At 38.0% G+C, this 16,791-nt stretch overlaps 1 protein-coding gene across 14 annotated transcripts in view; it reads left to right on the top strand.

The window, feature by feature from the left end:
* The window catches only part of LIMCH1 (LIM and calponin homology domains 1), a 692,462-nt gene that overhangs the window by 498,380 nt on the left and 177,291 nt on the right, over positions 1-16,791 (top strand). For all 14 annotated transcript variants that reach the window (XM_029588796.1, XM_029588765.1, XM_029588757.1 and 11 more), the window contains one exon: positions 8,440-8,546. In XM_029588796.1, the coding sequence (XP_029444656.1) occupies positions 8,440-8,546 (107 nt within the window). The remainder of the gene's footprint in view (positions 1-8,439; positions 8,547-16,791) is intronic.

Here is a 16,791-nt window from a genome sequence, read left to right as displayed (position 1 = left end):
ACCTGCCTTTTCTCGCAAAAGTTGTTGAGAAAGCGGTGTAATCCCAGCTTGTAAATCACCTGGAAGATCAAAATATTCTTTTCCTAAATCAATTTGAATTTAGGAAACATTACTCAACTAAGACATTACTCCTCTCATTAATGGACTCAGTTTTACAAGGACTTGATGCAGATGAATCTTACTGTCTTGTACTAATTGACTTAACTGTGGACCATAACCTGTTATGCCATCAGATGAGTAACACTGGGATCGATGGCAGGGTTCTCAGATGGTTCTCTTCATTTCTATCTAACAGAACATTTCAAGTCAAACTGGGCCACCATATATCTGACACTTTCCAGTATGATACAGGTGTCCCTGAAAGCTCTGCCCTCTCAGCAACACTATTCAATATTTACATGCTCCTACTGTGTAAATTAATGATGAAGCTGGGAATAACTTTCTTCTTTATTTATTTTATTTTATTTAGCATTTTTTTATATACCGAGGTAGAGCAGAGTAGCCTTCACTCCGGTTTACAGATTATAACAACATGTTACATAAAACTAATTGAGGACATTGAAGAGAAAACAACAATTAACAATCTGAGAACGGTCATGTCAAACATAAGAGCAGGGCAAGATATCCCAAAGGATAAACACATTGAGCATAGCAGATAAGATGTACCAAAGGATAGGTACATTAAATAGTCTGAGATCAAGTATAATGAAAAAATAGACTTAGATATTTATTCTTTCTTCTTGTATGTTGATGACATACAGTTTTACATACCATTCTCCAGATCATTTGAAAATGCAGCCTCATTAATATCTATCTATATGAAAGCAATATAACAACTTTTGCAACTCTAACATTGAACCCTAAATAGACTGAAATTATTTTGCTGAGTAGAAACTCATCGATAATTAAAGCACCTGCCCTAGACCTGGATAATTTTCAAATTAATCCTTCAAATCAAGTACAGAATTTAGGTATATCGCTAGATGAGAACCTTACAATGAAAATACACATCAGTAAATTAATTGACAGGTTTCGCCAAGCTGAGAATACTACATCGGTTGAAACCATTATTAACTTATGCGGACTCTGTACTGTATTGCAAACTCTAATCTTTTCAAACCTAGTCTACTGTAACTCCTTACTACTAGGTCTTCCAGCATGTCACTTAAAACCAGTAGAGAGCCTCAAGGATCTGTACTGGACCAGTGCTTTTTAATATATTTATAAATGATCTGGATCATGAGTGAGGTGATAAAATTTGCGGATAACACAAAATTATGCAGAGTAGTTAAAATCTCAAGTGGATTGTGATGAATTGCAGGAGGACCTTGTGAGGCTGAAAGATTGGGCTTCCAGATGCCAGATGAAATTTAACGTGGACAAGTGCAAAGTGATGCATATAGGGAAAAATAACCCTTGTTGTAGTTACACAATGTTAGATTCTGTCTTGGGAGTTACCACCCAGGAAAGAAATCTAGGCATCATAGTGGATAATACATTGAAATCGTCGGCCCAGTGTGCTGTGGTGATCAAAAAAGCAAACAGAATGTTAGAAACTATTAGGAAAGGAATGGAAAATAAAACAGGATGTCATAATGCCTCTAAATCACTCCATGGTGAGACCACATCTCGAATACTTTGTGCAGTTCTGGTCACCGCATCTCAAAAAGGATATAGCTGCAGTGGTTAAAGTGCAGAGAATGGCAACCAAAATGATATGGGGCATGGAATGGCTGCCCTATGAGGAAAGGCTAGAGAAGTTAGGGCTGTTCAGTTTGGAGAAGACTGAGGGGGGGAAGGATGTGATACAAGTCTACAAAATCATGAAAGGACTTGAACAAGTTAATATAAATCGTTATTTACTCTCTCAGATAATAGAAGGACCAGGAGGCACTCCATGAAGTTAGCTCATTTAAAACAAATTGAAGAAAATTCTTTTTCACTCAGCGCATAGTTACGCTCTAGAATTCATTGCTAGAGGATATGGTTTCAGCAGTTAGTGCTACTGGGTTTAAAAAAAGTTTGGATACGTTTCTAGAGGTTAAATCTATAAACTGCTATTACGGTAATTAATAAGCAATAGTAGCTTATCTAATGTTTGGGTACTTGCCAGGTACTTGTGATTTGGATTGGCCACTGTTGAAAACAGGATACTGGGCTTGATGGACCCTTGGTCTGACCCAGTATGGCATTTCTTATGTTCAACTATTACAAAATGCCGCAGCAAGATTCTTATTGGCATCTAGGAAATAGGATCACCACATCCTATTTGATGTCACTGCCTTAGTTACTAATATAATCCAGAATGTGCTATAAATTATTAATGATAATATTCAACATCATTCATTCCAATAACAGCAGCTTGTTAGGACTGACACGACAACCGTACAATCCTCAACAAACTCTAAGATCTCAAAATAAAGGACTATTGACTATTCCCACAATACGGAGCACACATCTGACACACATAAGAGATCATGTGTTTTCCATAGTGGGTCCAACACTCTGGAATTCTCTGCCTGAGCTGCTTCATATTATACAAGATAGAAAGATTTAAAAGTGAGTTAAAAACATGGCTAATCAAAATCGCATATAAATGAACTTAAAAACCTCAGAATATAAAGAACCACAAAGACAAGGACAAAAGAGAATAATTGAATCTTGAAAAGTAAATCAAATGAGAGAATGTAAAATTCTCAAAACAACCCACTGAATAAGATGAGAAAACTAAAGTTTCTTTTTAATTTTCCATTCTCTTTGCCTTACGTAACAAATCAGTTTGAGTTATAACTATGAATGTCACTTTGTAAATCATTGTGATCTATACATGGATCGGTATATAAAACGCCTAAATAAAATAAATGAATAAATAGGGTCCTTAGATTGTAAGCCCTCTGGGCACAGGGAAAATAGTTACTATACCTAAATGTATCTCATCTTGAGTTACCGATGAAAAGGCCTGAGTTGCGGTAAATCAAATAACTATAAAGCACTTTGTCTAGAAAATCTAAGCTTGTTCTATAGTTTCTATATATCATAAAAACATAAGATGATTGTCTCACAGATTTTTGTATTAAGAACATAAGAACATGTCATACTGGGTCAGACCAAGGGTCCATCAAGCCCAGCATCCTGTTTCCAACAGTAGCCAATCCAGGCCATAAGAACCTGGCAAGCACCCAAAAATTGTCTATTCCATGTTGCTAATGGCAGTGGCTATTCCCTAAGTGAACTTAATAGCAGGTAATGGACTTTTCCTCCAAGAACTTATCCAATCCTTTTTTAAACACAGCTATACTAATTGCACTAACCACATCCTCTGGCAACAAATTCCAGAGTTTAATTGTGCGTTGAGTAAAAAAGAACTTTCTCTGATTAGTTTTAAATGTGCCTCATGCTAACTTCATGGAGTGCCCCCTAGTCTTTCTATTATCCGAAAGAGTAAATAACTGATTCACATCTACCCGTTCTAGACCTCTCATGATTTTAAACACCTCTATCATATCCCCCCTCAGCTGTCTCTTCTCCAAGCTGATAAGTCCTAACCTCTTTAGTCTTTCCTCATAGGGGAGCTGTTCCATTCCCCTTATTTTGGTAGCCCTTCTCTGTACTTTCTCCATCACAATTATATCTTTTTTGAGATGCGGCGACCAGAATTGTACACAGTAATCAAGGTGCGGTCTCACCATGGAGAGATACAGATGCATTATGATATTTTCCGTTTTATTCACCATTCCCTTTCTAATAATTCCCAACATTCTGTTTGCTTTTTTGACTGTCGCAGTACACTGAACTGACAATTTCAATGTGTTATCCACTATGACACCTAGATCTGTTTCTTGGATTGTAGCACCTAATATGGAACCCAACATTGTGTAATTATAGCATGGGTTATTTTTCCCTATATGCATCACCTTGCACTTATCCACATTAAATTTCATCTGCCATTTTGATGCCCAATTTTCCAGTCTCACAAGGTCTTCCTGCAATTTATCACAATCTGCTTGTGATTTAACTGCTCTGAACAATTTTGTGTTATCTGCAAATATGATTATCTCACTCGTCATATTTCTTATATCATATCATAATGTAAATAATGTAAATATTTTAATCCCGACCGTTCGGCGCTCTTATTCTAATTTCTCTTCCCAGTTTTAAGACCCTGTTGTAATGTAACTTTTGTTCTCCTTGCACTTGTTTTTTCGTTTCTTGTTCTCACCCCTTGTTTTATGTAAACCGGCATGATGTGGTTTCTAATCATGAATGCCGGTATAGAAAAACACTAAATAAATATAAAATAAAATAAATCATTTATAAAAATATTGAAAAATAAGGGTCCCAATATAGATCCCTGAGGCACTCCACTGCCCACTCCTTTCCACTGAGAAAATTGTCCATTTAATCCTACTCTCTGTTTCCTGTCTTTTAGCCAATTTGCAATCCACGAAAGGACATCGCCACCTATCCCATGACTACTTACTTTTCCTAGAAGACTGTCATGAGGAACTTTGTCAAACGCCTTCTGAAAATCCAAGTATACTACATCTACCGGTTCACCTTTATCCACATGTTTATTAACTCCTTCAAAAAAGTGAAGCAGATTTATGAGGCAAGACTTGCCTTGGGTAAAGCCATGCTGACTTTGTTCCATTAAACCATGTCTTTCTATATGTTCTGTGATTTTGATGTTTAGAACACTTTACACTATTTTTCCTGGCACTGAAGTCAGGCTAACTGGTCTGTAGTTTCCCGGATCTTCCCTGGAGCCCTTTTTAAATATTGGGGTTATATTAACTATCCTCCAGTCTTCAGGTACAATGGATGATTTTAATGATAGGTTACAAATTTTTACTAATGGGTCTGAAATTTCATTTTTTAGTTCCTTCAGAACTCTAGGGTGTATACCATCCAGTCCAGGTGATTTACTACTCTTCAGTTTGTCAATCAGGTCTACCACATCTTCTAGGTTCACAGTGATTTGATTCAGTCCATCTGAATCATTACCCATGAAAACCTTCTCCATTACGGGTACCTACCTAACATCCTCTTCAGTAAACACCGAAGCAAAGAAATCATTTAATCTTTCCCCGATGGCCTTATCTCATCTAAGTGCTCCTTTAACCCCTCGATCATGTAACGGTCCAACTGATTCCCTCACAGGCTTTCTGCAAAAACTCTGAGTTTTTGCCTCTATGGCCAACTTCTTTTCAAATTCTCTCTTAGCCTGTCATCAATGTCTTACATTTAACTTGTCAACATTTATGCTTTATCCTATTTTCTTCTGTTGGATCCTTCTTCCAAGTTTTGAATGAAGATCTTTTGGCTAAAATAGCTTCTTTCACCTCCTCTTTTAACCATGCCGGTAATCGTTTTGCCTTCTTTCCACCTTTCTTAATGTGTGGAATACATCTGGACTGTGCTTCTAGAATGGTATTTTTTTAACAATGACCACGCCTCTTGGACATTTTTTACTTTTGTAGCTGCTCCTTTCATTTTTTTCTAACAATTTTTCTCATTTTATCAAAGTTTCCCTTTTGAAAATTTAGCACGAGAGCCGTGGATTTGCACACTGGTCCTCTTCCAGTCATTAAATCAAATTTGATCATATTATGATCACTATTGCCAAGCAGCCCCACCACCGTTACCTCTCTCACCAAGTCCTGTGCTCCACTGAGAATTAGATCTAAAATTGCTCCCTCTCTCGTTGGTTGCTGAACCAATTGCTCCATAAAACTAGCATTTATTCCATCCAGCAACGTTCTCTCTAGCGTGTACCGATGATACATTTTACCCAGTCAACATTGGGGTAATTGAAGTCTCCCATTATTACTGCACTACCAATTTGGTTAGCTTCCCTAATTTCTCCTAGCATTTCACTGTCTGTCTCACCATCTTGACCAGGTGGACGGTCGTATACTCCTATCACTATAGTCTTCCCCGACACACAAAGGTTTTCTACCCATAAAGATTCAATTTTGTATTTAGTCTCATCCTGGATGTTTATCCTGTTGGATAAACATCCTGCATGAGACTCTATGCCATCCCGGACATAAAGCGCCACACCTCCTCCCGGGTGCTCCTCTCTGTCATTGCAATATAATTTGTACCCCGGTATAACACTGTCCCATTGGTTATCCTCTCTCCACCATGTCTCTGAGATGCCAATTAAGACTGTCATCATTCACTGCTATACTTTCTAATTCTCCCATCTTACTTCTTAGACTTCTGGCATTAGCATACAAACATTTCAAAGTTTGTTTTTTGTTTGTATTTTCATTCTGCTTTTTAATTGATAGGGATAAGTTAGAATTTTTTTTAGCTCAGGTGAGTTTTTAGTTACAGGCACTTGGACTACTTTTCTTATTATTGGAACCTCACTGTCGGGATGCCCCAATTCTAATGCATCGTTAGTATCCTTTGAAGATACCTCTCTCCGAACCATGCACTGCTGAGCGACTGTCGGCTTTCCCCTTTGTTCTAGTTTAAAAGCTGCTCTATTTCCTTTTTAACGGTTAGTGCCAGCAGTCTGGTTCCACCCTGGTTAAGGTGGAGCCCATCCCTTCGGAAGAGGCTCCCCCTTCCCCAAAAGGTTCCCCAGTTCCTAACAAAACTGAATCCCTCTTCCTTGCACAATCGTCTCATCCACGCATTGAGACTCCGGAGCTCTGCCTGCCTCTGGTGATCTGCGCATGGAACAGGGAGCATTTCAGAGAATGCTACCCTGGAGGTTCTGGATTTAAGCTTTCTACCTAAGAGCCTAAATTTGGCTTCCAGAACCTCCCTCCCATATTTTCCTATGTCGTTGGTGCCCACATGTACCTCAACAGCCGGCTCCATCCCAGTACTGTCTAAAATACTATCTAGGTGACGCGTGAGGTCCGCCACCTTCGCACCAGTTAGGCATGTTACCAGGCGATCCTCACGTCCAGCAGCCACCCAGCTATCTACATTCCTAATAATCGAATCACCAACTATGATGGCCGACCTAACCCTTCCCTCCTGGGCAGTAGGCCTTGGGGAGATATCCTCAGTGCGAAAGGACAATTGACAGCCTTGTAAACCTGACGCAGTCATATATAAATGACCTCTATGTTGAGCATGTCCTTTATTTTATTTTTTTTTGACCAGTTCAAAAAGGTTACACAGAGCAGGTCACTCTTGTTCTTGGCTTATGGTTTTCAAACCATTATTACTAATCTATTATCCCCTGTCTTGTGCATCCAGGATGGCAGTGACATAGAGGATGTGAATGAAGAGTGGGTGACTCGCGGGAATGATGGCTACTACCTGGAGATAATACCCTTATTCAGTAAACATACACACGTTTAATGCAACTCCAATATTGCTCTAAGCTTCAACGGCAAGAGGAAATGTGTAAAAAAAAAAAAAAAGGATTTGCATTCACAAAAAAATGGGGAGTAGCTTGCTTGTTATGGTGGTCACTACCCCAAACCAAATAAGCCTGATACTTCACTTTCAATGCATATCCAGCATAGCTCTCTGCTTCAATGGCAGGGGGAATGAAGAAAAGTGGATCTATATACAGACAACAACCAACAAGGACTGAATAGTCTGGGTAAACAAATAAGCATGGGTATAGCTTGCTTATTGCAGCGGTTACTACCCCTAACTAATTAAGCTAGATATTTCACTTAGATGCAGTTTCAACACTGCTCTCTACATTAATGGTGGGGGTGGAAGGGAAATAGAACCAAAAGGTTACTAAGAGCCAAGAGAAACAGATAAGTATGAGGGAAAAAAAAGTGTGAAGCTTGCTGGGCAGACTGGATGAGCCGTTTGGTCTACTTCTGTCATCATTTCTATGTTTCTATGTCATGTGGCCACTGAAAAACTCTGCAGTACTGCAGAAAACTGCAAAATGTTAAGTACAAGACTGTTCAGAAATAGAGGGGCAAAGAACAGGATAGGCTAAAGTTTTGCATCCAGTTAAATATGACATTTTTTCTTGAACAAAATGTTGTACAATCAGTCCATGATTTTTCAAGTAAGGAGATTGTGTTTTCTAAAGCTTTAATTGACTTTGAATTACACTGAGTAAACTATACTTAAGTATATTGCTCATAAAGATGTAATTTTGTCTGTAGAATCTGATAAAATGAACCAGTCCAACCTGTCCCATTGCTTCAAAACCCTTTACATGCATAGGAATACATTTTTAAAGGAGTTACATGCAAAAAAGTATATTCTAGCAATTTTCAAAAGCCCATTTACACTTGTAAAGTCCTTTGAAAATTCAGTAATATGGAGTGAATTTTCAAAGGAGTTATGCGCATTAAAGCATAGCTGTTTGTGTGCATCTCTTTCTCTCTGTATATATATGTATGTGTGAATATGGGAAGCCGGAAGACTGAGTCATTAAAGTGATCTTCAGTTAAGAGGATCTGAGTTTATATTTTTTTTTTGTTCACCTTGTTTCAGGACAATATTATCTTATTCTTAAGAGGCTGCAAAGAACTTGGACTTAAAGATTCTCAGCTCTTTGATCCAGGTGACCTTCAGGATTCATCAAACAGAGTAACAGTCAAGTAAGCCATCTTTTGTATGCCAGGTTTATTACACTCCTGGGATCTGCACAGTTTTAAGGGTAATTTAAAATACATTAATCAGGTTCTGACAGCAATATCTAACATTAAATTGAACATTCAGAACTGTTTATAGATCACATCAGTGGAATTAGCTGCTTTTGTGTGTGTGTGTGTGTGTATATATATATATATATAGAGAGAGAGAGAGTTCAAAGTTCAATATTTTTCTCTGAACTGCTGATTTACTGTTGAAGTAAATTCAGCTATAAAACAGATCCTGATTAACATTTAGCTCTTTGTTATTATTATTTATTAATTCTTATATACCGAAGTTTCATGAGAACATCACATCAGTTTACATTAGTTAACAAATATTTTTAATTGAATATTTATTTTCAAAAGTTAAAAGAGAAGAAAATACAAAGTTTCATAATAAACTAATAAATTTAAATAAACTGGAAAATAATAAATCCTAAAATTTAAGTAGTTAAAGAGACAGAACAGTAAGAGCAGAGTTAATAATATTCATTACATATTTCTATTTTATTTATTTTTATTTATTTTAAGTTTTTCTATACCGGCATTCGCGATGAGAATTGCATCATGCCGGTTTACAATTAACAAGAGGTGCAGGAACACAAAATAATATTTAAATGATAATAAACATTAACAGGTACTGATAAAATGATTGCAATTACAATAAAACAAGGGAATTACCCAACTTGGAACAGAGAAAAAGGGGCTAGGAATTTAACATAGAGAACAAGTATGCCAATTAATAGTGTGAAATAAGGTACGGCTTTTGCAATGTTGAAGAAATTACCCTGTTGAAGTAGAATTACTAATTATCATGTTAAAGAAGGTTCTAAGCGTTAGTTAATGGAGAAATTAAGGTTCAGTTGGAGTCTGGAAAAGCTTTCATAAATAACCACGTTTTGAGTCTTTTCCTAAATGTAGGAAGGTTTTACAAGGTGTATATAATTATTACAAGGTGTATATAATTCTTAGGTTAACACTCTTGGAAGGCTTGTTTGAATAGCCATGTTTTAATACCCTTTTTAAATAACTTAATGTCCGATTCCATCCTTGGTTCCTGTGGTAAAGAGTTCCACAGCAGGGGCCCGGCAATGGAAATAGCCCTTTCTCTCACATTATTCAAATGGGCAATCTTAGGGGAAGGTATTGGTAACATCCCTGTACCTGCTGATCTTGTAATTCTTGATGGGATAAGAAAGTGTAATGTTGAGGAAACCATTCAATCTTTTCATTGTAAAGGGTTTTATGGATTAGGGATAGAACTGTATGTTGAGTTCTGTATTTCACAGGCAACCAATGAAGGTCCTTTAATATTGGTCCAATATGATCAGATCTTTTAGTTTCTATTAGAAGTCTAGTCGCTGAATTCTGCAGTAATTATAATGGTCTAGTAACGTTAGCTGGTAAGCCCAAAAAAATCGAATTACAATAATCCAATTTCTACAAAACAAGTGCTTTGTAAGACTGTTCTAAAATCTTTTGGAAATAAGAGGCTTCAATCTTTTCAGAACATTCAGTTTGAAATACCCATCTTCTATGATTTTTTTAACGTACGCTTTCAATGTGAATTCACAATCTAGGAAGATCTCGGACTTCCAGGGAAATGGGATACTTTTTTGCAGCTTCCTGAATTTCAAGTTCCTTTGCCTGGTATAATTTAGGTGAGAGATATAGAATTTCAGTCTCTTTTGCATTAATGCGAAAGATTCATTTGGGATAAAACTTTGTTAATGGCAGATTGATAAATATCCCAAAGCTTAAGTGTTAGATCAATAGATTTTTCAATCTGAATTAAAATTTGTACATCGTCAGCATATATGAAATGCGTAAGACCGAAGCCAGATAAAATTCTACATAAAGGAAGCATATAAACATTAAACAGGGTCGCAGATAGGGAGGATCCCTGGGGTACACCATGCTGAAGATTAATTGGTTGGGATTCTTTTTGCTGAAATTTCACTTTAAATGATCCATTTTTTAAGTAAGAGTCAAACCATTTCAGTGCAGAGTCTTTAATACCTATTTAATTTAATCTATCTAAGAACATTTTATGATTAACTGTATCAAAAGTTGATGAAATATCTAGCAATATCAGAAAATAAGTTTGGCTGTTATCGTTTCCTCTAAGGATAGTATCATATAGAGATGATAGTCTCAGTACTAAAATATTTTCTGAATCCATGTTGTGCAGGGAATAGTGTGCTATGTGTTTCAAGATAATCTGTTAGTTGTTTGTTTATTACTTTCTCCAGAATCTTAGATATACATGGTAAATTGGAGGTTAGTCTTAAGTTTAATAAATCATGGGAAGTGGATTGAGGTTTTTTCATGATAGATTTAACTATTGCCGAAATTAGTATGTCTGGAACATTTGCTTCAGTAATAGATAATTTTACTGATGCCTTCCCCAAGCCATTTGAATAAATGACAGAGTAGTATCTCCCGCTGATATGTTGCAGGAACCTTGTCGGTACAATTTCTCCAAATCCTTATCTTTGTTTATTTGAATAATTAGAAATGTAATAATAATCCAACAGTCGGGCAGGAATTTTGTAATACAAGGGGTGTTACCTGCCAGAAGCATCTCGTCATTCTTGCAGCAGTTAGTTGAGGTGTGGGCCTTTTCATAGAAAAATACATTCAAATATGTTAATTTCAGGCTACCTAGAAATGAGTTTTCATATTAAAGATGCTTATTTGGATGTAATCTAAGCCGGTTCCAAAATGATTTTACCTGTTTTTTTCAGACTCCGTACCAGCTCCAGTAATATTGCTGTGTGTTTAATTTATTTATTTGATTTATCTTCTGCTTTACGTGCCGGATGCTTTTAGCCAAAGCATCAGACATAACTTAGAACAAGCAGTTGTACAAAACGAGAGCAACAGTGGATCTTAGAGAAGAAGATAAGGAGTGGGCCCGCAGCCCGGGCTCCGGGATGGATGTGGTTTCCGTCAAAGTGGCATCAGTAATGGAAAGTTTTTACATCTGGAGTTTGCAGAGCAAGCAAATAGAAGGGGGAGGCTGCTAGATTGAGAACAGCGATTATCTTGTGTCCCAGTTGATCTGAAAGTCTGGATGAAAAGGGACCAGAGAAGCTTATATTTGATAACAGGGATGAACTGGGAGCCAGTGCAGGTTATAAAAGAGCTGAGTAATAACATTTATCATTGTTCTGTCCCCTTCAGATGACCTAACTTTTTTGCTTTGAGAAGATCTGTCAGGAAGGACTTAAAATAATCTAACCATGATAGGAGTAAACCTTGAACTAGAACCAAATATTTGGCACCAGTGAAGGGTGAAAAAAGGGGCAAATTCTCCATATGGTTTGGGATAGAAACACAATGTAATCTTTAATTGAGGAACTGATTAAGATAAGGTTAGGAAAGCTAATTCCAGCTTTGAGTTGTAGGTGCAGATTTTTGGATATTTGTTGTCTAAGTGACCATTTACATTTTAGAAGAGAGGGCAGCGCAGCCTGGCTTTCTCATCACAATGTGGCCCCTCTCGGCAAGCAGAAGATCCTTGTAGGAGCAGCTCCTCTTCTCTAGCAGCTCTTAGTGTGGCACACAGAGCTGGCGATTACCTGTATCAAATTGGGGCTCAGACTCCTCTGGCTTACCCTGAGCCCACGTGGATGCATGGCATAGGATTAGGAACTCTGCACATGTGCAGATATGGGGCTGTTAAAATAGCTGACTTTCCTCTGACCAGGCATGGCAATTCTTACACTATTATGTTCAGCTTCTGTGGATGGGAGCAGATCATTAGTGTGAGAGAATTTTGTTAATTATCTTTTAGTGTTATTAAAAGCAAAGTTCTTTGCTGGAAATTGCTACAGAACACAGTAAAATGTAATTGAGAATTGAGTAATGTTTTGGTAGGATACCCTGTCCAGCCACTACTATTTGCCCATCTAAAGTGAGATCTCTAGGATTGAAAAATATGCTGCATAATCTAAAAAAAAAAAAAAAAAAAAAAGTATTATGGTGGCCATTTGCAGAATAATAGTTTTATGTATGCAGAGCAGTGGTCTTCACTTCCAGTCATCGAAACAGGGCTAGAGGGACAATTAGGCATAATAGGCGGCTGCCTAGAGCATCGTCGTCTGACGCAAGGGTGGTAGTTTTGAAATGTAAAGAGGCTGGAGAGGCACACATGGCAATGGGAGAGATCACATTTCTGAACAGAGACATATTTTGCGCGATGGGTCAGGTCGAAAGAAAGAGAGATGACATAACGATCATGTCACTGCCTAGGGTGGCTGGACACACTTGCTCCGGCACTGCATTGAAAGCTGCCAACAGGTCAGGTTTTCAAGATATCCCTAATGAATATGCATGAAAGATTTGCAAACACACTGCCTCCATTGTATGCAAATCTATCTCATGCATATTCATTGGGATATCATGAAAACTTGGCTTGTTGGCAGTCCTTGAAAGCTGGGTGTGAATATCACTGATGTAGAAAGTTATATAACCAAAGGGCAGTTATAAACAGTAATTCGAAACACGGAACATTATGGTAGGTGAGGATTGTAAGGCTCATCTAATCTTCCCAATTTTCTTTAGTTTCATTGATATAGTCCCCATTTGATCTATGACTTTTCCTTCATTTCTTTGCAACTGCTTTAAGTGTTCTTTGTGCTTATCTCATACTTTCTCGAATCCACTGTTTTTGCATCTATTAACTCTCCTGGAAGGCTATTCAAAGCAGCCATACTGTTCCTTCGAATCGGCAAAGAGTTTTGCACGTTTCTCCTCCCTCTGAGTAATTTCAGAAATTCTCCCTTAAGGAGACGCTGCTGCCAATACACTTGAAAGTTGTTTTGAATTCCCTCTGCAGGTCTCAATACATTCAGTACATTCAACATATTCAACATTTCCATGTTACAGACTTCACCGTTTTACCTTTGGGCTTTGTCCCTCCCAACGCAGCCTTTGTGGCAAAACACGGTCTGTGTCGGGGGTCCGAAAGATTTGTCTGCAAGCAGTCATTTAATAAACAAAGGATATGTTGATTTAATTAATTTTCAAGTTTCATTAATTGAATTTTTCAAGATAAGGATCCATGAACTCTTATAGTACTATACTTTCCCTTATGATTCACTCCTGTATCTACCCCATGGAACCTTATATAATGACCTCTGGTTTTAAAATTCCATTGAAAAAGGGTTACTGCTTGTGCATTATTTATACTGTTGAGGTGCTTGAAAGTTTTCATTGTATCTCCCCCACCTTCCTTCTGTAGTTTACACTTATTTAGGTCCTTAAGTCTTGTGTAATTAAGATTTTTGTGCAGACTCTGCGCTATTTTAGTAGTCCTTGTCTGGATTGCTTCTGCTGTCTATATCCTTTGGAAGTGCGGTCACTAGAATTGGTCGCCATATTGGATCTCACCAATGACTTGTATAAAAACATTGTCTCCTTTTCCTGCTTGTTTTGCCTTTCCCTATGTACCCCAGCATCCTTCTGGCTTTGGCCACTGATTTGTTGCATTGTTTTGCACTCTTAAAATCATCAGACATGATCATCCCAACATCTCTCTTCTATTTAGTATGGATCAATATCTCATCCCCGATTGTGTCCTGCTCCCTTGCATTTTTTGCAACCCAAATACATGACTTTGTGCTTTGAATCTTAGCTGACAACACTTGACCCCTCCTTAAGCTTTCTTAGATTGCTTCTCATTTTGTCTACTCTATCAAAAGTGCCTGTTATATTGCAGATCTTAGTATGATCTGCAAAAAGACCAACCTTTCCTACTAACTCCTCTATGATGTCACTGATGAATATATTGAATGGACCTGGTTGCAGGATTAATCCCTGATGCACTCCACTGATTTCCCCTCTTTCCTTGAAGTAAACACCATTTACCATTATTCTCTATCATCTGGTTTCTAACCCAGTCAGCCACCTTGGAACCCACCTCTAAACGCTCATGTTTATTTTTGAACCTTTTATGTGGGACAGTATCGAATGTTTTACTAAAATCCAAGTAGACCACATCCATTGCTTGTCCCCATCAAACTCTTTGGTCACCCAATAAAAATAATTGATCGGATTTGATATGATCTTCTGATAGAATCTTGCTGCCTTGTATCCTGCAATCCACTGGATTCAAGTCAATCCATTGTCTTTTACATTAGTAATGACTCTATTAATTTTCATTAAGGAATGGGTTATGGATGCAGGAAATGATATCCTTAGTAGAGATGGTAAAGACAAAACAGTAATGAAATTGAAGATAGCATGGGATGACAACAGAGGATTCCTAGTTGTGAAGAAGTGAAGGGAAAGCCAGAGATTAACTGGAGTCTACAGCAATGTACCAGGATGGGTCCTGCAGTCCTTATCTGCTGTCATATTCTGTTTTTCTGTGTTACCCATCACTACAAGGCAGATGCGATATGAAAAGTAAGCCAAGGTCGAAACCAGGAATTCAAAATGATAATGGCACAGGGTCACAAGGGAAAGATGGAAAAGAGAAGGTGGAATTAGAGATGATTTTAAAGGGGAAATTCTGGCTGCACAGGTATTACATATTTTGTTCCTCACCTTAGCAGAAGTTGCAAAACAGCAGGGGGTTTTTTTGTGCTGGACATTGGGTGGGGGGGGGTTGTTTACATTTGCAAGGATTGCAAATAAAGTAGTGTACTTGGATTTTCAGAAGGCGTTTGATAAAGTTCCTCATAAGAGACTTCTAGGAAAAGTAAAAAGTCATGGGATAGGTGGCGATGTCCTTTTGTGGATTGCAAACTGGCTAAAAGACAGGAAACAGAGAGTAGGATTAAATGGGCAATTTTCTCAGTGGAAGGGAGTGGGCAGTGGAGTGCCTCAGGGATCTGTATTGGGACCCGTGCTTTTCAATATATTTATAAATGATCTGGAAAGAAATATGACGAGTGAGGTAATCAAATTTGCAGATGATACAAAATTGTTCAGAGTAGTTAATTCACAAGCAGATTGTGATAAATTGCAGGAAGACCTTGTGAGACTGGAAAATTGGGCATCAAAATGGCAGATGAAATTTAATGTGGATAAGTGCAAGGTGATGCATATAAGGAAAAATAACCCTTGCTGTAGTTACACAATTTTAGATTCCATATTAGGTGCTACCACCCAAGAAAGAGATCTAGGCATCATAGTGGATAACACATTGAAATCGTCGGTGCAGTGTGCTGCAGCAGTCAAAAAAGCAAACAGAATGTTGGGAATTATTAGGAAGGGAATGGTGAATAAAAACGGAAAATGTCATAATGCCTCTGTATCGCTCCATGGTGAGAGACCCCACCTTGAATATGCCGTGTACAATTCTGGTTGCTGCATCTCTAAAAAAAAAATATATATATATATATATATAATTGTGATGGAGAAGGTACAGAGAAGGGCGACCAAATAAGGGGAATGGAACAGCTCCCCTATGAGGAAAGACTAAAGAGGTTAGGACTTTTCAGCTTGGAGAAGAGACAGTTGAGTGGAGATATGATAGAGGTGTTTAAAATCATGAGAGGTCTAGAACGGGTAGATGTGAATCAGTTATTTAGTCTTTCAAATAATAGAAAGACTAGGGGGCACTCCATGAAGTTAGCATGTGGCACATTTAAAACTAATCGGAGAAAGTTCTTCACTCAACGCACAATTAAACTCTGGAATTTGTTGCCAGAGGATGTGGTTAGTGCAGTTATTATAGCTGTGTTTAAAAAAGGATTGCATAAGTTCTTGAAGGAGAAGTCCATTACCAGCTAAGTTGACTTAGAAAATACCCACTGCTATTACTAGCAACGGTAACATGAAATAGACGTAGTTTTTGGGTACTTGCCAGGTTTCTTATGGCCTGAATTGGCCACTGTTGGAAACAGGATGCTGGGCTTGATGGACCCTTGGTCTGACCCCTTATGGCATGTTCTTATGTTCTCATACTTGAAGTCCTCTTGTTATCAGTCTGCAAGGATGTGCCCCAAGGTGCACCCCTGTGACATTGAAGTGCTGTTTTTTCTGCAGCCTGATTGCTGCAGAGTTCATCAGAAAGTTACCTCTGTTTCCTTGCCCCTCTAACTGCTGCTGCTTCTCTGGTTCTCTTCCCCACCTTAAGATTTTCAGTTCTGAGAGGGGAAAATAGGCAAATGTGCATGTGGTGTTTATCTTCACTCTATGCCATACTTCTTGCCTTGCATCCCCACCCCTGACATCAAGTATTCCCCACCTCTTC

This window comes from Rhinatrema bivittatum, chromosome 1 (assembly GCF_901001135.1).
Source record: "Rhinatrema bivittatum chromosome 1, aRhiBiv1.1, whole genome shotgun sequence".
Lineage (NCBI taxonomy): Eukaryota > Metazoa > Chordata > Amphibia > Gymnophiona > Rhinatrematidae > Rhinatrema > Rhinatrema bivittatum.
The sequence above is the reverse complement of the archived record's forward strand: the minus strand, read 5'-3'. Positions and strand labels throughout refer to the sequence as shown.